Source organism: Hemitrygon akajei, chromosome 10 (assembly GCF_048418815.1).
Source record: "Hemitrygon akajei chromosome 10, sHemAka1.3, whole genome shotgun sequence".
Lineage (NCBI taxonomy): Eukaryota > Metazoa > Chordata > Chondrichthyes > Myliobatiformes > Dasyatidae > Hemitrygon > Hemitrygon akajei.
Window position 1 is genome coordinate 72,849,042 of NC_133133.1, and position 26,032 is coordinate 72,875,073.

At 39.5% G+C, this 26,032-nt stretch overlaps 1 protein-coding gene across 1 annotated transcript in view; it reads right to left on the reverse strand.

Moving 5' to 3' along the window:
- Window positions 1-26,032, reverse strand: part of LOC140734467 (succinate--CoA ligase [ADP-forming] subunit beta, mitochondrial-like) — an 89,767-nt gene that overhangs the window by 8,420 nt on the left and 55,315 nt on the right. Inside the window, exons 6-10 of the mRNA XM_073058454.1 lie at window positions 23,096-23,234; window positions 19,545-19,706; window positions 18,466-18,608; window positions 8,760-8,880; window positions 1,467-1,555 (exon numbers count right to left, since the gene is read on the reverse strand). Of these exons, the coding sequence (XP_072914555.1) occupies window positions 1,467-1,555; window positions 8,760-8,880; window positions 18,466-18,608; window positions 19,545-19,706; window positions 23,096-23,234 (654 nt within the window). The remainder of the gene's footprint in view (window positions 1-1,466; window positions 1,556-8,759; window positions 8,881-18,465; window positions 18,609-19,544; window positions 19,707-23,095; window positions 23,235-26,032) is intronic.

The following is a 26,032-nucleotide window of genomic DNA, read 5'->3' on the forward strand; positions in this document are numbered from 1 at the left end:
CCTGTGGTCGGGTGTGGCCAGCCTGTTGGGAACGCAGCTACACCACACAACTGCCTACCACCCACAGTCCAACGGAACTGAAGTCGGCTCTCATGGCCCGCCTGAGAGGACTTAACTGGGTGGACGAGCTTCCCTGGGTCCTGCTTGGAATTCGTACAGCGCCCAAAGAGGATCTGCATGCCTCGTCGGCTGAGTTGGTGTACGGCGCACCTCTGGCCGTCCCAGGAGAGTTCATACCAGCCCCAAGGGGGCAAGAGGAAGAACCTGCAGCAGTCCTGGACAGACTATGCGAAAGGCTCGGCAACCTGGCCCCCGTACTGACTTCACAGCACGGACGGACCCCGACCCATGTACCCAAAGACCTGCAGAACTCTAAGTTTGTGTTTGTATGAAGGGGCGGACACCGGGCACCGCTACAGTGGCCGTACGAGGGGCCGTTCAAGGTGATCAACAACAACGGGTCCACGTACGTTCTGGACATTGGGGGGAGAGAGGAGGTTTTCACGGTGGACCGACTCAAACCAGCCCATGTGGACTTGGCGCAGCCGGTCACGGTTCAGGCACCACGGCGCAGAGGCAGACCTCCCAAACAGAGGCTGATCCAGACTGTGGACATTGGGGGGGTGTATTGCCGATTCTGGGGGTGGTGGGGGGGATTTATGTGGCGACCCACTTTCTGTGCAGGCGAACCGGCGCACAAATAGCCAGTGCGCAGGGAGAGACTTTGGTAATGCACCTCTGATGTTATTTCCGCCCGGAGAGGGCGGGCACTAGGGATTAAATGCCAGCGCCGCGAAGTTTGAATAAAACTAGTCTCAAAACGACTTACCGACTGCGTGTCATTGTCTCTAGCTCTATATGTAGTACATCGCTACAACTACATCTTTGTGATGCATCTATGCTGAACTGCCCCCAGAAACTCTAGCCATTGCTGTTCTGCTGCCATTCCTGCTAGTGTCTCCTTCCAATCAACTCTGGCCAGCTCCTCTCTCGTGCCTCTGTAATTCCCTTTACCCCCACTGAAATATTGATACATTTGACTTTATCTTCTCCCTCTCAAACTGCAAGGTGAATTTTATCATGTTACGATCACTGCCTCAGAAAGGTTCCTTTAAGCTTCCTAATCAAATCTGGTTCATTAGACAACCCCCAATCCAGGATTGCCTTTCCTCTATTGGGCTCAACCACAAGATGCTCTAGAAAGCTATCTATTGGCTGATTAATTAATCTGGAAACATTTACACCGAAGTTCATCCTTTGTAATAAACCCTAGTTATAATACAAATAAGAAAATGACTCATTCTTGTACCAGGTGGGACACTCAACGACGGTCTCCACTGAGAGTGGAGGAGAGGAGTGGCATACACATGCAGGCTTTCAGCTGTTTTCTGTTTGTTGCAGTTAATTGCAAAATTTAAACTTTTAAATATTTTTACATAAACTCCTGATTGCAGAATGTATATTACCATTCGTGCAGCATCATCCAGATCATCACAGGCAAGAATTTTCAAGCTGCTTGCTGCTATTAATGCTTTTGCATCATCAACACGTGTACCTAAAATAAGACAGAAACCAACAAATTTGAAACACTGCAACACTACCATCAAAAATCAGTACAACTGTGGAAGAAAATCCAACAATTCATGCTGGTTATTTGTCTCCTGACCGTGTAACACTTTGCAAGAACATGTGGTGGAGCAGTATCACTGGAGGCTAACATTTATCAGCCCCACCCAAAACCTGGACTGGCCAAATTACTGATCAATTAATAACTATAATTATAATCGTGATATTACGGACTCCTTCCATTGTTTGCTCAAGTTCATTGCAGACTCCAATCTACACTCAAGGTGCTTAGCAACTTCTTAGATACACTTTTTACATTGAAATTAATCACCAAGAATACAGATAATGGATTTCCCCCAAATAGGCCTGACATCATCCTTAAAACTCTTTGGCTATACTGGAAACCATTTATGTGATGAGCTCCAAAGACAGGTGTCGATGCAGCAGAAAACAAAAATCTGGATGAACTCCAAGGGTCGAGCAACATCTGTAGTGGTGGGGATTGGGAAAAGACGGCAGACATTTTGGGTTGAGACACTGCCCAAAATATATACATATTATCCTCCCCTCCAGCCAACAGATGTCCTTCAGCAATCTGATTTATTTTGCTGAAGATTGCAGCATCTACATTCTCTTGTCTCCGGGGGCCAGTATTGTTTGAGGAAATGTGGGAACAACAGCCTTGGTTGGAAAAAGAACCCAGAAAAATGATCCCAGGTAAATCAAAGGAACGTAGGAACAAATTCCATTTAATAAAAGGAGCACATGAGCAAAGTCTTAAGAGATTAAATGGAGAACAGAAAACAATCCCTGCTGAATAAAACTAAGGAGAAAAACAGATCCACAATGAGTAAAGGGAGAGTGTAAGACAGTGTTGCAGCAATAACTGGAATTCAGGAGATGGGCTCCAAGTGCATACAAGAACCTCCAGGGCATACAAGAAATGGGGAGGTGGGAATGTATCACCCCAGGTGGACATATTAGTTGCAAAAAGTATTACGGTTTTGAAAAATTAATTAACACTACCAAATGTATTGACCATATCACACTGGAAGAGATTGTAAAAGAACTGAGGAACAGTAAGGGCAAAAGGACCCAAATGGGTGTTGTCTACAGGCCACCAAACAGTAGCATGGATATTGGGTGCAAGTTGAATAGGGAGTTAACATTGGCATGTGGCAAAGGTAATGTCGCAGTAGTTATGGGGGATTTCAACATGCAGGTGAACTGGGAGAATCAGGTTGGTGCTGGACCACAGGATAGGGAGTTTGTAGAGTGCCTACGGGATGCATTCTTGGAACAGCTTGTACGAGAGCCGACCAGGGACAAGACTATTCTGGATTTAGTGTTTTGTAATGAACAGGATTTGATAAGTGGTCTTGCAGTAAAGGAGCCATTAGGAGGTAGTGATCATAATATGATAAGTTTTTATCTGCAATTGAGAAGGATAAGGGCAGCTTGGAGGTGTGAGTGTTGCAGTTAAACAGGGGAAACTATGGAGCCATGAGGGAGGAGCTGCCCAAAGTTGACTGGATGGATAGCCTAGCAGAAAAGACAGTGGAACAGCAATGGCAGGTATTCTTGGGAATAATGCACAAGGTGCAAAATCAGTTCATCCCCCAGAGAAGGAAGGATTCAAAGGGGGGAAAGGGGCCACAGTGGTTGACAAAGGAAGTCAGAGATTGCATAGCATTAAAAAAAAGGAAGTATGACAGAGCTAAGGTGAGTGGGAGGACAGATGATTGGGAAGTTTTTAAGGAACAACAGAACTTAACTAAAAAGACAATACAGGGAGAAAAAAATGAGGTACGAACGCAAGCTAGCCAGGAATATAAAGGAAGATAGCAAAAGCTTTTTTAGGTAGGTGAAGAGAAAGAAGATAGTTAAGAACAATGTTGGGCCCTTGAAGAATGAATTGGGTGAAATTGTTATGGGAAACAGAGAAATGGCAGAAGAATTTCATGAGTACTTTAGATCTGTTTTCACTAAGGAAGACACAAGCAATCTCCCAGATGTATGGATGGGTCAAGGACATAGGGTAACAGAGGAAATGAAACAGATTGACATTAGGAAGGAAACAGTAATGAGAAGACTGATGGGACTGAAGGCTGACAAATCCCCAGGTCCAGATGGTCTGCATCCTAGGGTACTAAAGGAGGTGGCCCTGGAAATTGCGGATGCATTGGTAATCATTTTCCAATGTTCCTTAGATTCAGGATCAGTTCCTGAGGATTGGAGAATGGCTAATGTTATCCCACTTTTTAAGAAAGGAGGGAGGGAGAAAACAGAGCACTATCGACCTGTCAGCCTGACATCGGTGGTGGGGAAGATGCTAGAGTCCATTATTAAGGATGAAATAGTGGCATATCTAGATAGCAGTGATAGGATTGGGCCGAGCCAGCATGGATTTACCAAGGGTAAATCATGCTTGACTAATCTGTTGGAGTTTTTCGAGGATGTAACCAGAAGTTAGACGGGGGAGATCCAGTGGATGTAGTGTACCTCGATTTTCAGAAGGCATTTGATAAGGTCCCACATAGGAGATTGGTGGGTAAAATCAAAGCTCATGGCATTGGGGGGGAAGACATTGACATGGATAGAAAACTGGTTGGCAGATAGAAAGCAAAGGGTAGCGGTGAATGGGTGTTTCTCGGAATGGCAGGTGGTGACCAGTGGGGTGCCACAGGGCTCGGTATTGGGACCACAGCTGTTTACAATTTACATCAACGATTTGGATGAAGGCATTGAAAATAACATCAGCAAATTTGCTGATGATAATAAACTGGGTGGCAGTGTGACATGTGATGAGGATGTTAGGAGAATTCAGGGTGACTTGGATAGGCTGGGTGAGTGGGCAGATACTTGGACGATGACGTTTAATGTGAATAAGTGTGAGATTATCCACTTTGGGAGTAAGAACAGAAAGGCAGATTATTATCTGAATGGTGTAGAGTTAGGTAAGGGAGAAATACAAAGAGATCTAGGAGTCCTTGTTCATCAGTCACTGAAGGTGAATGAGCAAGTGCAGCAGGCAGTGAAGAAGGCTAATGGAATGTTGGCCTTTATTACAAAGGGAATTGAGTACAAGAGCAAGGAAATCCTCTTGCATTTGTACAGAGCCCTAGTGAGACCACACCTGGAGTATTGTGTACAGTTTTGGTCTCCAGGGTTAAGGAAGGACATCCTGGCTGTAGAGGAAGTGCAGCGTAGATTCACGAGGTTAATTCCTGGGATGTCTGGACTGTCTTACGCAGAGAGGTTAGAGAGACTGGGCTTGTACAAGCTGGAATTAAGGAGATTGAGAGGGGATCTGATTGAAACATATAAGATTATTAAGGGATTGGTCAAGATAGAGGCAGGAAATATGTTCCAGATGCTGGGAGAGTCCAGTACCAGAGGGCATGGTTTGAGAATAAGGGGTAGGTCATTTAGGACAGAATTAAGGAAGAACTTCTTCTCCCAGAGAGTTGTGGGGGTCTGGAATGCACTGCCTCAGAAGATAGTGGAGGCCAATTCTCTGGATGCTTTCAAGAAGGAGCTAGATAGGTATCTTATGGATAGGGGAATCAAGGGATATGGGGACAAGGCAGGAACCGGGTATTGATAGTAGTTGATCAGCCATGATCTCAAAATGGCGGTGCAGGCTCGAGGGGCCGAATGGTCTACTTCTGCACCTATTGTCTATTTATATTTTGTACATATATTTTTATTATGAATGAAGTTTATTTTTGAAATAAAAACCAGTGAGTAAAAGCTGTCCAGGGTACAGAGCATTACTGAGTAAAACAGCCAAAAACAGATGGCCATTTAGTAAAAACAGCCATAAAAACAGTAATAAATAAGAGGAGCACAGGGAACAGATTCTTGATGGGCCAGAGTCCTGGTTGGGTTCGGTGAGTTAAAAAGAGTATGGGTGATTAGAGACTGATTGGGGTTTAAAGGCAACACTGCCTAAAAGGAACAGGAACAAGTTTCCAGCAGAAAGAAAAAGAACACAGATCCCTGTTATGTTTAAGGAGTACAGTGTTACTGAGTAACAAAACAGTAACAGGATTCCAGTGTGGTTAAAAGCAACATGGTAAGCTTGGTCTAGGTGATTAATGGTACTGCAAAGTGAAATGACCTGATGAAACTAAATCTCTGTGAGCAACAGGAGTGGAGGAGAATGTGTCCAGTCAGCAACAGGACTGTAGGATACAAGATCCAATTACTTTAAAAGGAACATGGACAAAAGGGCCACAGTGGGTTAAGGGAACAGGTACAGTATCTGGGTAGAGAGTAAAGAAGCAGCTCAGTATCAAAATGGACCCAGCATTGTGAATAAAAGGCGTATGGGACATAAAAAGTCTGAATAAAAGGAGTGCTTTGCATTTTCAGAATCTCCAATGACACCAAATCTGGAGGCACAGTGAACTGTGAGGAGAATAGCAAAAGGCTGATAGAATGAGTAGATAAATGGCAGACTGTAAGAAGAGTGAGAAAAGGCAATAGAAACTCAAGTATACAATTCTAAAAGAGAGATAAGAACAAAATATTGAGGTATATTTTGTTAATTGAGAATGATAGGGTAGATAAAGAAAATGCTAATGAAGCAACTGGAGATATAAAATACAAGACCAGAGATATGATGATGAATTTTTATGAATAACTGGTTTGGCCATAACTGGAATATTGTATTTGATTCTGGACATCAATTTTTAAGAAAGATCCCAAATCTTTTTACAAAAGAAATTTGTCAAAATAATTACAGAGAAGACAGACCTCAGTGGGGAGAGTGAAGATGCTGACACTGATTTTCCTTGCAACTGAGAGATTGTCAGATGATCTAATATAGAAAGTCAAATTAATTTAGTTTAGAGTAGCTGGACAGAATCAGTTCTCACAATCTGAAGGAGCAAAACCCAGAGGATGTGGAATGAGAGACAATGGAACAACCAACTGGACATGAAAAAAATCTTTTCAGAGTGAGTGGGTCTCAAATACAATGGCAGAAGTTGTGGAAGCTGACTCAATTAAATACTTCAAAAGATAGTGGGATCAGAATAAAATAACTTGTAGGCTATGGAATGAGGTTGTGAAGTTAGCTAGATTGTTCTTAGATACAACTGATTGAGACTTAATGGGACAATTGACTACTTTCCATATCAAGAGTATTCGGTAAATATGTGATTTATGCTTGTTTTATTTGCTGCATTATCACACTGAAAGATTATTGCACTATCTCAGTTTTCAGTCAGATTGCTGGACAAACCTGCAAACAAATTAATTTTATTTACCCAATAAAGACATAATAACCTTGAAATAATGAAAACTTATTCTACTTTTCAAACATATTTAGTTGTTCATAAGAGTTTGAATTTTAGGACTGACTTGCGGAGGACTAGGTAACAGCATAATGTTTCATCCTGCAGGTTATCAGAGTTGATCACTTGAAACAAAATGTATTTTCAACAGTGCATTGCAGATGCTTAAAATTAACACAAGAACTTTGGAATTGTTTTGTTAAACGACAAACACCTCTTCATTCTTCTGCTTATTGGATACGACAATAATTAATCACTGACTATTAAATGAAATGGAAAGCAGGGATATCGACCTTGTGCAGACAGATGGGATTAGAACATAGATCATTAGAGCACAGCACAATATTGTGCCAGCTTTTAACCTAGTCTAAGATCGATCAAACCTTCCTTCTACGTAGCTTCCATTTTTTCTATCATCCATGAGCTTATCTAAAAGTTTCTTAAATGTTCCTAACATATCTGTCTCAATCATGAACCCTGGCAGGGTGTTCTATTCACCCACACTCTCTGTAAAAGATTTACCTCCGACATCCCTCCTATATATTTAAAATAGAACTGATTAGCACAGACATAGTGAGCTGAAGGCCCTGTTCCTGTGCTATACTGTTCTATGTTCAATCAATCTTTATTGATTAGAGTACATCAACAAGCTAAGGAAAATACCAAGTTTTAGAAAGCTTTAAGAGAAGTAGGTCTAAAGTCACCCAATCTCCTAAATATTCTACACTGAACATATCACCTCTCAACTTGTTTACATACTGTATAATTACTGAGCAATCTAATTTGCATTTAGATTATTCAACACCAACTGCTTTCACAATTTCCACTGGGAACTTATACTGCAAATGTGCTAATCCATCTTCATTTTGAGGCTATGCCCTAGTAATCTGGGCAAGATTGAAAAATCTTTTGATGTCAGAAGTAATTGCAGTTATATTATTTCTCAATTTTTCCTCTTCCACTAAGTTAATTAATTTAAATCACAGCTGCATTTGATCCATTCCTTTCTCCCATGGCCCACTCTCCTCTCCAATCAGATTCCTTCTTCTCCAGCGCTTTGCCTTTTCCACCTATGACCTCCCAGCATCTTGCTTCTTTCCCCTCCCCCACACATCTAGCTTTACCTCTCACCTTCTGGATCATCCTCCTTACCCTCCCCACAACACTTATTCTGGCATCTTCCCGCTTCCTTTCCAGTCCTGATGAAGGGTCTTGGCCAGAACAGCGAGACCAGGGATTACAAATATATATTCCTGAAAGTGGTGACTCAAGTAGAGAAATTGGTGGTGATAACCCTTGCTATGCTTGCCTTTATCTGTCAGGGCATTAAGTACAAGAGTCTGGATATCATTTCACAGTTTTGCAAGTCATAGGTGAGATCTCACCTGTGGTTTATTGCTATTGCCCATCAATAGGAAACATATCATCAAGCTAGTGAAAATGTAGAAAAATATCAGAAGAATGATGCTGAGAATGGAGGACTTAAAATACAAAGAGATACCAGTAGGCTGGGGCTGTTTTCTCTTCAGCGAAGGAGACCTTATGTAAAATCTTGTGGGGCATGGATAAGGTGAATTGACTCAGACTTTTTCCTAGGGTAGGGGAATCAAAAACTATAAAGCATAGGCTTAATGTTACAGTGCTAGGATTTAAAGGGGATCTTAGGAGCAATATGTTCCACACAGAGGCTGATGGGTATACTGAACAAACTTCTACACCCTAGTTCACAATTGTCCAGAGTAGCAAATATATGGTGAGAATGCACGAGTAAATATACTAATTATTTAGAACAGCAATGGTTGATTTATGTATAAAAGTTTAGTGGTTATTCTCTACATTCATTTATGTAGAGGCTTGAAAAATGTGTATATAACTTTTAAGTGCTCTCACCTTGCAATCGAACAACAATGGGAATTTTTAAGTGCAAATCTGAAACAGCAGTAATGATTCCTTGAGCAATTATGTCACAACGCATAATTCCACCAAATATATTCACCAGAATTGCCTGAACCTATAAAGCAAACAAATATAGTGATATTATCTATAAGTGTTTTCCAGCAACAGATCATTGAAAATCTGAGTTATGATGCTAAATAAAACAATTTCATAATACAATCTACAGATGAAAACAAGAAAGGAGCTTCCTCATTAATGGAAGGCATGAATATATCTCACCAACATTATATTATAATGATATTCTACATGTCTTTTTAGACTAAAACATTATTTTAAGTAAAACTGTGAATTTGCTGGTACAACATAGCAACCCAAAATTGGTCATTAACAAAAATTCTTGCTTTTTTGGCTTTATATGCACTCCCATTGAATTATTCAAGAAAACAAACTAAAACAATTAAAAAACTTCAGTACAACAGAAAAAAAACCATAGAACAGTACTGTGCAGCACAGAATAGGTCCTTCAGCCAACTACGTCTGCACCAAAGTTCAAATTTAACTAATCCCATCTGCCTGCACATAGTCTGACTCTCCCCCTAGCCATCTACATGCCTCTTAAATATCATCATATCTGCTTTTATGATCTCCCATTGAGGGGTATTCCAGCCACCTAACACTTGCTGTGTGAATAAACTTATTTTGCACATCTTCTTCAGACTTGCCCCCTCTTAATTTGAACCTCTGCCCTCCGATATTTGAAATTTCCAACCTGAGAAAAAGACTAACGAGAAAACTAATTGTCCAAATACCTCTTACAGCTAATACTCTCTAATTAATGTTCCCTCTAAGGTGTGTGATTGCGCACAGCTTTTGCTACTAGTGCACAAAATAATTTAAATTACGCTCAAAAGGTTGTCACCCTTTAACTCATCGGCATGTTAAGTATATTTCACAATCATACATAATCACATTTCCGTTTCTGGTTTCTGATGCGGACAACATGGTGTTTGCGATGATTTGTCTGCAGATTTTGAAACTGGCTTATTTATACTATTTTCATCAAAGAAATTATTGATTCACTATGTCGAATTCCGAAGAAGCAAAGGATATAAAGTGCATAAGAACTGCTAGTTGATTTGAATCAGAATGGCTTATGAAACAGTAGATACTATTAGACCAAAGCTCATGAGGTCAGGAATGAGCAGCCATGAGACATATTAATGTTTAATACAGAAATTGATGTTATTTGAATGTATTGTTGTGATGCAAAAGTGCTGGAGAATTTGCAAGTGGGAAGAGGTGGAGTGATATTTGGAAACTTGATTTTTTAAAATGTCATTTATTTTGCAAATCATAGCTGGACGGTGTGCAAAAGTTCCAGCGAGAAAATTCTTCATTACCTTCTATATATGTTCTGGGAGAGTGCACATGAATGAGAGTGAAAACAATCAAACCCAGGGAAGATCAAAGTTCTTATCGTCAGTGTTTTGCTAGCTGTTAAAATGAATATCTCTATATATAAAATTCAGTGCACACGTTGTTGTCACTACACAAAAAAATTGCACAAGGTTTTTGTGCACCCTGGTCATTACAAATTAGAGGGAACATTGTCTCTAATCCAGGCAACATACTATTCTGCACCCTCTCCAAAGCCTCCACATCCTTAATATAGATAGCAAGGTGACCAAAACAGTACACCACACTTCAAAAGTGAACTAAACTGAAGTTTTATACAACTGCAATGTCACTTCCCAATTTTTATATTATCAATAACCCATAACAGTAAGCATGACAATTTTATCTGTTTGTGTTCCTACTTTCAGGGAACTATAGAGTTGCAACAAAATGTCCCTCTGTACACCCAATGCTCACAGGGGTTCTGCCAAGTAATATATTCTCGTATTTGGTCTCTGAAATGCAACACCACAGATTTCTCCAGATTGAACTCCATTCATCATTTCTCTACTCATTTCCACTTGACTCAAATCTGCAACATCTTTTGACAACTTTTCTTACTATCTACACTCAAAAGGCTACTTTATTAGGTACCCCATATCTAATAAAATGGCCACTGACTGGATGTTTGTTGTCATTTGCAGCTGTAGCCAGCCTATTTCACAGTTCATTGTGTTTTGTGTTCAGAGGTGCTCTTCTGCACACCTCCGTTGTAACTCATGGTAATTTGACTTATTGTCGCCTTGGTGTCAGCTTCAGTCAGTCTGACCATTCTCTTCTGTCCTCTCTCATTAAAAAGGCATTTTCGCTGACAGTACTGCTGCTCACTGGATGTTTTTTTGATTTTCGCATCATCCTCTGTAAACTCTATAGACCGGTATGCATGAAAATCCAAGGAGATTAGCAGTTTCTGAGATACTCAAACCACCCCTTCTGGCACCAACAATTATTCCAAGGTCAGTCACTTCGATCACATTTGTTCCCCATTCTGAAGTTTGGTCTGAACAACAACTGAACCTCTTGACCATCTCTGCATGCTTTTATGCATTGAATTGCAGCCACATGATTGGCTAATTAGATATTTGCATTAATGAGGTTATAGGTGTATCTAATAAAATAGCCACTGAGTGTATGACTCTTACCAGCTTATTAATCAATCCATTTACATTTTCATGCATTGGACATCCAAGTAATTATCCTTGCAGAACAGCATTGATCACAGACTTCCAATCAGAATAACATCTTCCCTCCACTACCTATCTTTTATTTCAAAGTCAATGTTGTATCCTATTTAATTAACCTACTCCTCTGGGCCACCATGTACACGACATCCACTGCCTTATCCTCAATTATCTTCACCACCTCCTCAACTCAAATTTGTGAGACAGAACTTTCCTTGTGCACAGTTTATCCCTGATGAGTCCATACTTTTCCAAATGCAAGTAAATCCTATCCTAAGAGTCTTCTTCAATAATTTCCATACCATTGGTGCAAGGTTCACCAGCAATTTCCTGGATTTTTCCTGTTACCCTCCTTAAATAATGAACAACACTGGCTATTCTTCAGTCTGCCGGGATCTCACCTGTGGCTATAAAGGATATAATGATCTCAGTCAAGGCCACAGCACTCTCCTCCCTTAGTATCCTGGGAGATTCCATCAGGCCTGGAGGTTTATCCACTCTAAGCGTTTTTCAAAATACAGTCGGCCCTCCTTATCCGTGGGGGATTGGTTCCGGGACCCCTCGCGGATGCTCAAGTCCCTTATTCAACTTGTCTCAATCCAGAAGACCTTAGGACCCAGCAGAACCCCAGACCTTATTTAACCTGTCTCAGTGCAATGGACATTAGGACCCAGCGCCAGGGCTCTGAATGCGCAGTGTTTCTGTTCACAAAAATAATCACGATTATGATTGAAATAAAGCGATCGGAACAGTTTTAAAGGATAAAGTGAGAAAGGCTCCGTCCCGATGAAAGCTACAATTATTACTAAGCAACGCAGTGGTTTAATTATTGGGTTTTTGATCCTCCACGTCAACCTGGCACGTTGGAGAGCGCACTCCATAGCGATCTGTCACTAGATCGAACTCGGGAACTTCCCAAGCCTGGTGCTGAAACATACGTTCTTAAGTATTTTATATGCATAGAAAGGTAAAATATATACTATATACCAAGACAAACGTTTGACTAACTGACGCTAAATAATACTGGATGTACCTGTTCCAACTTACTTAGTAAGAGAACTTCTGATTTTTTTTTATCCCAATGCACGATAACCCACGCACATCCTCCCGTATACTTTAAATAATCTCTAGATTACTTATAATAGCTAATACAATGTAAATGCTATGTTAAATGATTGTTATACTGCATTGTTTAGGGAATAATGACAAGAAATAAAAGTCTGTACATGCTCGAACAAGAAGAGCACTTCCGGGTTTTCGCGATTTGCGGTTGGTTGAATTCGTGCATGCGGAATCTGCAGATAAGGAGGGCTGACTGTACACAACACTTCATCCTTCTCAATACTGACTTGCCCTAGAATATCAACATGCTCTTGCCCTGACCTCACCTTCATCTATTTGTTCTCTTTGGTGATGTTGGAAAGCACTGACTTTTTAATATTATTTTTCATAAGCTGTGTATTTTTTAAACAATCTCATGTATTTTTCACAGTATGTGGTTATTCATCCCCAATCACTGGCTGAAAGCAGTACAGAATCTAAACTAACAGTTTATCACCTTTATCATCTTTCATTGGCTAAGTAGTAGCACATAACCTACATGATGTAATTGTTTTAATTATGTAGTCTATTAGCTAGTTTACTCTTAATAAGGAATTTTTCTTTCGTTATTGATGCACCATCAATAACTCTCCCACAAGAGCAGTCAGCAGGGGGGGCGTGTCCAGACAGGTATATGTAGTTCACCAGTTATCTATAAAAGTAATGGCTTTTTCAGAGGTGCCATCTTCACTTCTTTATTCTCTTGTCTTTGCAATCACCTCTTAGCATCGTTTCTCAGCTCTTTATTTTATTTGCTTATTATTTGTACACTTGTTTGTACTCTAAAATAAACTGAAATATTGGAATTAAGACTGCTCACCATTCCTGACTCCCAGAGGATCAGAAAACAGAGATCCAACAGTGAATACTAATGTGAGTAACTCATTTAGCCCTCATACACTTCTTCTGACTCAAGAAATAAATTCCTTCCTTTGACCTGAAATAGCTTTCCTCATTCCCTAGTTATCATCTTGCTTTTAATATATGCATAAATTATCTTGAAATTTGCCTTAATCCAACTTAGCAAGGGCATTTCATGTGACCTTAGGCCTATTTCCTGCTTCTTTTACATTTTCTGGTCCTTGCCTGATTTCATACGTGTTCTGCCTTTTTCTTTTGGGTACATTTGCAACATTTCTTGTCATCCAAGATTCCTGAACCTTGCTATCCTTATCTTTCATTGTCACACGAACATGCTGGTCATGACCCCAATGCAGCTGGCCTTTAAAGTTCGATGTGGACTTATCTCTGGACTATTCTTTCCAGTTCCTGACTAATAATGTTGTAATTAGTATTTTTCCAATTTAACACTTTCATACGGAACTATCATATCCTAAGCCATCTTAAAACTTTCAGATTTATGATCACTGTCCCTAAAATGCTCCTCCAATATAACTTCAATAACCTGGCCAGACAGATTCCCCTGTATAAGGTTTAATAAAACCCCCTTTCTAGTTGGTCTATCTACATATTTCAAGAAATTTTACCCCATCTAAGGCCTTGGCACCAAGAGAGTCCCAAACAATACTGGGAGAATTAAAGTCACCCAATACAACTACCCAGTTGCTATTACATTTATCCACACTCTGCCAACACCTCAACAGCATGAATGCTAAATTTTCCAATTTCAGGCAACCAATTCCATCCATGTTTTCTTCCAATACACACTCATTTTCCCACGTGTTTCCTCCTTCCTTTGTCCACCTTTCCCATACTCTCCCAGTTCCATTTGCCCATTATCACCCTTCTTTACCTTACTGCCTCTGTCACACTCCTTCCTTGTACTGCTACATAACTGGCAATCTTTACTCTTCTTGGTCCTGATGAAAACTTGATGTATATGCTTTGCCTCCAGAGATGCTGTCTGACCCAATGGCTTCCTTCAGCATTCTGTTTTTTGCTCAAGTAGAAGTTATCCATGTCTCCACAAGAGTATCAAGGAAGACAACCTTCAGAGTTGACTATTCCCACATTTCACTCCACCCTGAGGTCTTCTAAGCTTAGCTGTCCATCTTCTCAATTGTATTATATATTAGCCGCTCATCAACTCCGTCAGTGAACTCAAAATTGGTTATCCCTGTTTTCAAATTTTTAACCTTTTTCCTCCAAGACCTTACCCCTTCTTATTTTAATCTTTTCCAGCCACACAACCTATGAAAACTGCCTTCCTCCAATGATAAGTAGCGAGTTTCAACCTTGCTCATTCTCCCATGGTTACACCTTTAGTATCTATGTATTAAGTGACCAAGGCCTTGTGATCTGGAATTTTCTTCTCTAATTTCTCCTCTCGCTCCTTATTTAAGGTGACCCTTAAAGCGTTCTTTCGTCAAGCTGCCCCGATATCTTGTTATGTGGTTTGTTTGATGAGCTCTAATGAAATGCCTTTTGTTACATTAATTGTTCCATATTACCACGTTGCTGTTGTTGTGAAATGATTTCTATATGGATTGTTACTTCTGATTCTTCTACCCTTTGTTCAGTCCTGTTGCTAGCTTATACCATCTTTTATAAAAGGCTGCACTGAATAGTCAAGATGCCTTTTCAGATCAGTTATATTTTTATTTCATGAAATTTTTGTTACCTTTACTATGCTTAAGGGTTAACAATTTGCCCTTATGCAATGTCTTTACAGTCTTATAAATAGTGTCTGTGTGTGGAGAAAAAAACATAGTCTAGCAATAAATTGATAAGGTATACATCATTTCAAGAGGGCAGAGAGTTATTCAGATTACAACTAACCATCAGTAATATAATATTATTCACCTGGTCATCATGGCCTTTAAAGAGAAAATTCAATTTAACAATATCAGTTGAGAACCATCATTGCCCTTCTAGTCTTGGTAATTTAAGCTTGAGGAGGGTCGCATCACTAAACCGATAAAAGTTTAACTAAAATTCTGATTTTTTTCCAGTACTTTAGCATTTTTCCAGCTCCTCTAGGTTTGACTTTCATCTCCACAATTTTTTTAAAATGATACTTGAACTTTGCACTAAATGGTCACAAGATATTTTCAAGACAGTCTATAAGTAACTTTCCTTCTGCACAATCATGGAACAGATCACCCCTTAAAAGATTTTCAGAACCACTGGTAAACCTTAAATTCATTCAAAGCCCAAATAAATCATTAGTTTCCAATGAATTTCTTGTTCTTATCAGCAGGCTCGCCGTGGGAAATAAAGCTGATCAAATTTAATTTCAGGGTTATTATTAGGAACTCTGGTATTATGAATATGAATGAAAGCAGCCAAGTAGAACAATCACCCTGCAGGTTGTTCATGGAACAAAAATACCAAGAAATAAAGTTTCACCAATTTATCTTTGCTCTTACTTAAAAGTTAAGAAACTCAAACAGAAGTAAGCCATTTGAGACCATCACTCCTATTCAGAATTAAATTGGAGCATGGCCAACCTGAAGCTTAACTCTATTGGAACTCCATGTGAAATTGGTGTCTGGTGTGGCAGTGAGTTCCAGATAATAACCACTTTTTATATTGAGGGTTTTACAATCGGTCCTTGAACTAATAGTTCATAGGAACAGTTTTTACACTAGTTTTCTGCCTAAAAAAACCTCATCTTAAATATACACTGAAATTACACTGGAAAGTGTTGAAGTTCCCGATTATAAATTCAACCTACTGAGATAATTTATAATGAGTTACTAATTATAATCTGGTAAATGAGAAGAATCATGACTCATTAATTGCAGTAAGTGTTGGTGTTGAGGTTACATTGCAACTGCTGAGGACAGAGTGAGCTGTTGAAGATGATCCAGCTTTGGAGGGCAGGTCAGTGTATGTAAATTGCCATAGACCTGGATTCACATCCAGACAAGTGGGAAGAGTTCTTCACCTGAAAGGCATTAGTAAAATGGTTGGGTTTATATGAACACCCCGGTGATTTTATTGTAATCCTGACTGAGGTTGTGCTTTTCTTAAATTCCAACATTTAACTAACAGAGTTCAATTTCCATCACAAGATTTGAACTCAAATCTCCAAATCATTTGTCCAGGCTTCAGATTAATTGCATCATATCCCTGCTCAGGAGAGCCAGTGAAATTGCTTCTGCTGTAGACCTATTATGACAATGGGTAAATTGCAGCAGGTGAAGGTCCTTGCTTAGGCAGGAGTTGATTCTAGTCATGATCAAAGTTCTTCGTCACAGAAAGATATAAGTGCCACTGGGCGACAGTCATTGAGACAGTTCATCCTGATCTTCGTGGGCACTGGTATGATTGTTGCCCTTTTGAAGCAGGTGGAAACCTCCGACTGCAGCAGTGAGAGATTGAACACTTGGCACAGATTGTCAGAGCCCTACCAGGTATGCCAGCAGGGCCCCGACACCCTACAAGGGTTCATTCACCCTTTTGAAAGATGAACTGACATCAGCCTCCAAGACAGAGATTACAGGGTCAGGAGATACCAAAGAGATTCGCATAAAATGCATTGAGCTCATCTGGGAGCGAAGCATCACTGCCATTCATGATGTTAGGTTTTGCTTTGGCGGAAGTAATGGCCTGCAAACCCTGCCAGAGCTGACATGCATCCAATTCCATCTCTAACCTAAATTGGAATTGTTTTTTCACTCTTAAAATAGCCTTCCAAAGGTTGTACCTGGACTTCTTGTGCAGTTCTGGATTACTGGTCTTGAATGCCACAGATCTAGCCCTCAGCAGACTATGAATCTCCTGGTTCATCCACAGCTTTTGATTTACATGTCTGGTATGATCTTGCAGGCACACACTCATCCACATAAGTCTTGATGAAATCGGTGGCAACAATTGCATATTCATTCGGATTTGAAGGTGAATTCTTAAATACTGTCCAGTCCACCAACTCAAAACAGTCCTATAAGCGTTCCCCTGCCTCCCTTGGCCATACCTTGTTGGTCCTCACTACTGATGCTACGGTCTTTAGTCTCTGCCTATACTGGGAGAAGAAGTACAGCCAGGTGATCGGACTTTCCAAAGTGTAAGTGTGGGACGGCACGGTAAGTCTTCTTGATGGTGGTATAACAGTGGTCAAATGTGCTGGCTCCTCTGGTTCCACAGGCGATATGTTAGTGCTAGTTGTTCAGAGACTATGTCAAGCTGGCCTAGTTGAAATCCCCTGCAATGATGTGGAAGGCATCAGGGTGCGCAGTTTCATGCCTGCTGATTATGTTGCTCAGATCCTCCAGTGTCTGCCTGATGCTGGCCTGAGATAAAGTGTTCACTGCTACCAGGATGATGGCGGAAAACTCCCTCAGCAGATAAAATGGACAGCATTTAGCCACTAGGTGATCCAGGTCAGATGAGCAGGACTGAAGCAGAACCGCCATGTCTGTGCACCAGAATGAATTAATCAAAAAGCATACAGTTCTCCACCTTCTCTGCCTTTAAGACTGAGCTGTTCTACCTTTATGGAGAATGGCGAAGCCATCGAGCTTTATGTTTCATGTTTCCGTGAAGCAGAGTACACAGCAGTCCCTGATGTCCCTCTGGTACAGCAATCTTGCTCTGAGGTCTTGAATTTTATTTTCCAGAGACTGTACAGCAGTCGGGAGACAGGATCATCGGGAGTGGAGGTCTAACACCTCTGCATTTCAAGCTAAACTGGTTTGGCTTCCCTGCTTCTGCTTTCTTAAAAGGGAACTGCACTCGCGGCCTGATTCTGCCGTCCCAAGTTCATCGATTTTCCACATCAATAGATTTTTTAAAATGTTTTAAAGCAATGCTGCTTACTGAAGTACCCATGGCTGAGACTGCGAATTTCAGCTATAGTAGCCTTAAACTGTAATATTTCATGGTTCCCATCAGAGCTGCAAGCAAATAGTCACCACTTAATGTTGCCACATAGTAAGCTAGTGTGATGCCAAACACAGTTAAATACATTACCCAGAGGCATATTCAATTATGATGTTACAATTCAGCATGAGTCATCAACTTCAAATTTCAAGTCCATGTTTAATTTTTTTTATGCCTACCTTTTTGTCTGAAGTAATTAGCTTAAAGGCTTGTGTAACTTGTTGGGCAGTTGCTCCACCTCCCACATCTAGAAAGTTAGCTGGAGTACCACCATGAAGTTTTATAATATCCATTGTTGCCATAGCCAGTCCTGCACCATTCACTGCAATGACAGAAACCAATTAAAGCACTCAACAACCTGCACAAGTATTTGGGCACAATAATAGAAAAGTAATTTTGATTTTCAAAATCACATTGGGAATGAAAAAGATTCAAGTTTTGCAAAATTCACAAAAGGCACCAGACATTTTGTGTAGAGAAATGTTACAAATGCTGTTTAGAGGGTAAATGATAAAATTTTCACAAAATAATGTGAAAATTATTGTGATCAACAAACTGCTGGAGTGATACTAAGATTTTTTTAAAAGAAAAAATATGCTTGAAAATTTAAAAATAGCACTTACTACGTGCCAAAAATAAGTTAGGTCAGAATGCAAATAGATAGTAGGAGAGGGTAAAAAGCTGAACTAGGCTGAGAGTTTACATATGGTTTCCAGCCATTTGTTAGGTTATATGAAACTATTGCATGATTGAAATAAAAATATCCAGTAGTGTCAATGGCCTGAGTACTAAAGGCCATGGACAGCAGCTATCCCATGCAAAACTTATGCTCAGTGTTGAACAGTTTGTTTCGGCCAGTTTAGAACTCCACTGTCACTCTTCAATGCCACTGGCATTACAGGTTCAAATAAGGCATACAGTGATAGGAGATAAAGCCAGCCAAATGCCCCATTCTAGAACAGTATACGGCCATACTTTGGAAAACTTTGTGACATAGGATAAGAAAAGATGAGACTCTGCAATGTAGACAAAACAATTAAATAGTGTCTATAAATAATAGGCTTGCCTTACACATTACAATTTGTTAAGTTACTGGATACCTTTATAAGTTATCTTTCAATGAGTGGCATATTTAAAAATTACTGAAAGAGAGGAGAAGGAATGATAAAAAGAAAACAAGTGGAAGCAAGCATACATAAGCTGATATAATCTCTTAATTATCTGAATCACTTTTTTTTCTAACCACATTCTTTCCTACCCAAACAGCCAATGTTGCCATCTAGTCCAATGTAGTTCAGGTCTGACTTCGCTGCTTCCTGGTCTCTTTCATCTTCTTGGCTCCAGTCTTGCAACTCAAAAATTTGTTTTTGGCGATATGCAGCATTAGAATCAAAAGTGATTTTTGCATCCATGCACATGACTGAAAAACAGACCAAAAAATTTACTAATCGAAAAATAAAATATACATGCTGAAGGCTTGTAATAAATCAGAAAAGGCAGCAAATATTCAAGTCAGAATAAGTACAGAGAGGAACAAAGTTCAGTGGGAGACAAGCTGGATTGCCTTGATCTGCATTGCATGATATGAGGAACCTCTGTGCCTGTTCTTGCAGAAAGTGGCTCAGGATAACATCTATGCACCATCAATCTACAGGCCAGGACACTCTATATTATTACTTCTTAATTTTGTTTTTTGTAACTGTATTTTTTTTCTGTTATAATTATTTGTGCTAAATGTGCTGTGTTATGTATTTGGCACCATGGCCCCATAGGAACGCTGTTTCATTTGGCTGTACTCATGTATGTGGTTGAATGACATTCAAACTTGAACTTGAATTAAAGTTTCATGTCAATGATCATGTCAGAACTGAGAAAAGGTTCGGGTAAATAAGCTTATGAAGATCAGAAAAACTGGAGACAACATTAAGTCTCTGACAAGATGGCAGGCAGGAGAGATTACCTGTCAAAGGTATTAATGGAACTAAGTGAAATCAGATGATAAAGCATTAGTGAATAACAAACTGGAGTTGACGTGTTGTTTCAAGAAGATGAAGCTGGGAAAAACCTGTACTCGAAGTGTAAGGTATAAAGATAAAACTTGCTGAATTCCAGGCTGAAGCATCAAATTAGCAGCAAAGAACCCCTGGAGGCCGTACCTGTACTACCATTCAGTGATCTGACTAACCTCAAATCTGCCTATTTCCAATAATCTTTCACCTCCTCATTTTTCAAGGATCTATTTACATCTGCCTTAAAAGTATTCGATTTTTAGCTTCCTCTATCCTACTATGTAAAGTTCCAAAGCATCATGGCACCTCAAAATAAAACCTGATCTATTTCAACTGGATGACCTCTTATTTTTAACCACAGACCCCTAGTATAAAATTCTCCCACAAGGAGAAACATTCTCAAAAGTGGCCACTCAATTTGCATTGATTGTGTGAGCTACAAATGTAGAACAATAAACTAGCAGTGACACTAAACGGCAGCTTCATCTGAATGGTGACAAGGGTGGCTGGAGGATAACGAGCAGGTCTAGTCCTTCCTTAAGTTGCCTAGTAAAATGCCAAGAGAACGGATGTGGATTTTATCAATGATGGAACTAAAAACCAGATCACTCCTCATGGATCAGCCCCTTTGGAATTTAGACATCTCAGTTGCTGAATGGTTGTTACAATTGAATCTTTAGGGCATGTGTTCTCAATTTCCAGAGCTTTTTGTGCTGTAACAGCTAAACGAAAAGCAGCAAATGAAATCCCAAGCAGGTTCCTATGCATCAATAAAAATTGCTCGCCAAGCCAAGCATAGAATAGGTGATGGTTTGTGGAGATTTGTGCACTGTGTGGTATGACCAGAAGTCCCAATTGTATGGCATGTCAACTGCCCTTCCCAAACCGGCCTATCCATCCATGACCTTCTCCGTTGACAGGGTGAAGAAACAGGAACGACAACAATAATACCTCAAAATTTGGCTGGGTAGTCTATAAACCTATGGTATTTTCCAAACGTAAGCAATGCATACTCTATGTTCTTTTCTCACTCCTTCTGATTGACCCAGGTTCTCTCCTGTTCTTTTTCCAATAATCCCACTCCAGTCATCGAACCAGTTCTGTTTGTCTGTCACCCATACACTTAATCCACTGGGTCACCTATTTCCTATACCCTCCCTCAAATGAATCTCACCACCTGGGTCCATCTGCAGACTTCCTGCATCAGTTTACTTTTTTGTTCAAGGATGAGCAGTCAGAAAAGATATAACAGAATCTGTGGGAACTGAATACAGCACTTACAGGAAATAGGGTGGGAAGAAACGTGATCAAGTAGCTGTGGTAGCTTGTGAGCTTGTTGTAAAAGGATGTTCGCCTGAGATATCAATTTATTCTCTCTATTCAGATCCTGTCTGTGCTGCTGGGTGTAAGCAGCATTTTAAGCTTACTAACCCCTAAGTTCAAAGAAAATTTAAAAGCAATGATGATTAAGTTAAAACATAAAGATTAGAAAATGGACAAAAATACATGAAATTTGCAAATTCTCAACCCATAGTCAGATGACCAAGATCAGAAAACTTTTATTCCAATCAATGGGATTGTAACAAGAAACAGAATATATTGAGGAATAAACAAGAGAAAATTTGCAGATACTGGAAATCCAAGCAACCACACAAAATGCTGGAGGAACTCAGCAGGCCAGGCAGCATGTACAAAAAAGAGTGATCAGTCGACATTTCAGGCCGAGACCCTTCATCAGGACTGCTGAAGGGTATCGGCACGATACTTCAACTGTTTACTCTTTTCCACTGATGCTGCCTGGCCTGCAGAGTTCCTCTGGCATTTTGTGTGTGTTGCTATTGAGGAATGAATCCGTGATTTGCATATTAAAGTTCTACAACACTCAGTGGCAGATGGGACAGTTAATTGCGCAGGTCTTTCAAGAATGCCACTCTAGAAAAAATATTGCTACTTCTCCAGCAGGAGTCCCATCAGTCTCTTTTGCCTTCTTCACTCTCAGTTGTTCCTGCTTTCAATTTTCTTTGATAAGGTGTTGACCAAAAGTCGCACAATGGCAGCCCTTACCTAAAATACTTTTGTCCGACCCACTTCTCTCCATCCCTTCAGGAACCTAAAGCCAATTTTTTCCCCCAATTCTAATGAGAGGTCTTCACCCTAAAACATTAACCATTTCTCTTTCCACATATTTATGCTATTTAAACTGCTGAATGTGAACACCATTTCTGTTCTGTTTTATTTCAGTTTATTGCTATACAGATGTCATTTAGACATGGACTTAATACATCTGCAATGAGTGTAGGATTTTGTAACAATGGATCTTGCTATAAGTGACTTTTTTTAAGAAAGTTACCTAGTAGAGATTAGTAACTTTACAATAGATTACCATTTAAGTTGAGATAGTAAAAAAAGTACAATCTCATTTGAAGATGGATATAAACAATAATCCTGCATGATACATAGTGTTCATTATTCCAAAATGTTTAACTGAAGACCAACTTCGTTCGTTATCTTTCTATCACTTTGGCTAATTTATTAATCACTTCTTTACTAAATTATGCTTTCTATTCTACCAAAATCCTTACATAAAATCTGAAAACAGAGTTAGAATTAAATAATCAGCTAATAAATTAAATGTAGAATTCTGTTTTACTTAACAATTAAATAATTCCAAAAAAATTGAAGCAGAAATTTAACTCTTAACAGTTCAATTACTTTTACGAATCTGCTTTTTTAGTAAGCACTTTTAAAGTACTTTAATGTGAGTGAATTCCAGAAGACAGAATGTTAAGAGTTACCTTACCCATGCCCGATGAGTCTTCCACCATTGGGTTTATTTCAATTAAAGTAGCATCATATTTCAAAAACAGTTCATACAAACGTACAATAATGTCAGCAGCGTCGTCTATTAGTGCAGCTGGGAAATCCATTTGCTGAGCAACCTATTATAAAATGAAATTTTAAAAAATCAGCTGTGGCTACAATATTAAAAAAAAGAACTCCTTCAACAACATTGAACATTCAAGGCCTATAAACTGATTAAGGAGGTATTTTAAAGCATAAGGATTTAAATATTACAAGTACTTTGTAATAATTTGGCTGGAGTTGACCTATAAAAAACAAATTAAAAATAAGATTATTTTTAATTATCCTGAATAATAGGAACCAAATGAAATAATTAAACTCCCAGAGCAAGTAAAAGTATTGCTAGTCTACCACAAACCCAGTGGTATATTGCTGTGGCATGACTTGATTTTACAAATGGGCCCAGAGGAACATAAAGGATGATGATTTTATATTAGATTTTCCAAAGTAACTTGATGGTAATCATGCATACAATCAAAACTTACTGCTTCGCAAAGGAAGTTTTAAGGTGCATTTTCTTTTAGGTCTATTTTGCAGCAAACACAATTCTCTTTCAGTTAATGCTCTGTTTACAAATTGTTTACAGTATGGCAGGAGCCCATTTAGCTAATCTAGTCACTGATTCTATGCAACAGCAACTTGGCTCATTCCACTCTCCTGTTCTGTACTTATAACCCTGTAATTTTCTTTTCCCTTTCAGATACTGACCTAGCTCCCATTTGAAAACTACAATTGAATTTGTTTTCTCCTCCACCAATGGAAGAGCAAACCATTTCTTAACCATTTGGTGTGAGATTGGAGATGATGCGAGGAATGGAGGCGTCAAGGTGGCTGCTATCACATTGGCAACCGGAAAATAAGATTTCAAGAGAGGGTAAAAGGCCAGAAAGAGGTGTCCAAGAGGGAGAGCATCACAAGCTTAGCTGGTAGAGCCTTTATTTCCAACTCAAATTGCCTATTCTCGAACCCTTTTCTAAATTACTCTCAATACATTAACATACTTTCCTAAATAAGGAGACTAGTACTATACACAGAATTGTAGCTGTCTCACCAATAAAGTTTCCACTGAATTCTCCTAGCCACAAACAGTAAGATTCTACTATCTGTCCTAATTACTTGCTGTACTTGCATGCTAGCTCTTTCCAAATTGTCCCTTTGGATACTTCACATAACTCTGCAACTTAGACACAACTTTGCAATCTCTTGCCACTTACATTAAGCTGTTTTTGTAATTATCTTGCCAAAATAAACAGCTTTCCCACAATGTAAGTAAGAATGATTCCAGGAAGGAGAGTGTTACCATATGAGGAATGCTCTTGGCAGCTCCTGGGCTGTATTCCCTGTAGTTCAGGAAACTGAGGGGGGATCTCACAGAAACATTCCAAATGTTAAAAGGCCTGAACAGATTAGACATGGCAAAGTTATTTCCCATGGTAAGGGATTCTAGGACAAGAGGGCACAACTTCAGGATTGAAGGACATCCTTTTAGAACTGAGATGTGGAGAAATTACTTAGAGGGTGGTAAGTCTGTGGAATTTGTTGCCACAAGTGGCTGTGGAGGCCAAGTCATTAGGTGTATTTGAGGCAGAGATAGATAGGTTCTTGATTAGCCAGGGCATCAAAGGGTATGGGGTGAAGGCAGGGGAGTGGGGATGACTGGATGAAATAGATCAGCTCATGATTGAATCACAGAGCAGACTTAATGGGCTGAATGGCCTACTTCTGCTCCTAAATCTTATGGTCTTATGATCTAATATGCTAGGATTTTTGCCATCACCCTTTTCTTGCTTTCAGTTTATCTATATTTGTGTCCTTACCATATTTATCAACTATACCTAGTGCCTTTGTCCAGACAATTTATATGATGTAAAAAGTTTAGATGCCAGATCCAATTCCTGCAACAAAGCATTCATTACATCATACCAACTAGTAAAGAGCTTGTTGGTAGTCAACCTTCTACACAAAGTGCTACCTCCTAAACCATGCGATTCTAAGTTTTATGAGAACCTTTGATGCAGCACCTTATCAAAATGACTTCTGATACTGTACAAATGTCATTCTCATTTATCTACAATACTTCAAAGAATTCCAATTAATTAGTCAAACATTTCTAATCACAAAACTATGTTGACTTAGCCTCATTACATTCTACAACACATTTAATGATGCTTTCTCATGATGGATAGTAAGCTGACTGGCCTCCAGTTTCCTGCTTTGTTTTCCCTCTCTGTCCTATCTGAATAAATGAAATTTGTTACTTGCCACTCTGATGGACCCTTTCCCAATCCTAAGGAATTCTGGAAAATTAAAGCAACCATCAGGCACCAGACATTGCTTGTACAACTCTGGCATTAAATTCATTAGTACCTAGAGGCACAACAATTTGCTCAAGAATCCTTTTTTGTTACTTACAGTTTTCCCATGGAAGCCATTGTCTCATGACACCATTTTCAATCCCAACCTCTGTGTGGTTTACATGTTGGTGGTAACCGTGGGGATTTCTTTTGGTACTTCAGATTTCTCCCACTTGTTCTTCCAGCTCTCACACCTCCTATGTCTCCACTTATTATCCTCAGCCTCAATCTCTCCCTTTGCCTACCCCTCCCACCTGGATGTTTCTGCTTCCATTTTACGTTTGCTGTCACCTTTGGTCATGTTCACTCCTGTCTCTCATACTTTATTATTACTTTAAACATGTATAAGCAACCTGGTTCACATCTCTATAAACTCGGCATCTGTCATATGTTCTCGTGTAATTCCACTATTTCATCCTCTACCTTTATGATCTTGTTCTGGTTTTAATTCTGTTGTGGAAATGTGCATACAGTACAGCTGAACTTTAAAGTTTTACTTTTCCCTGCCAAGCTTTAATTCA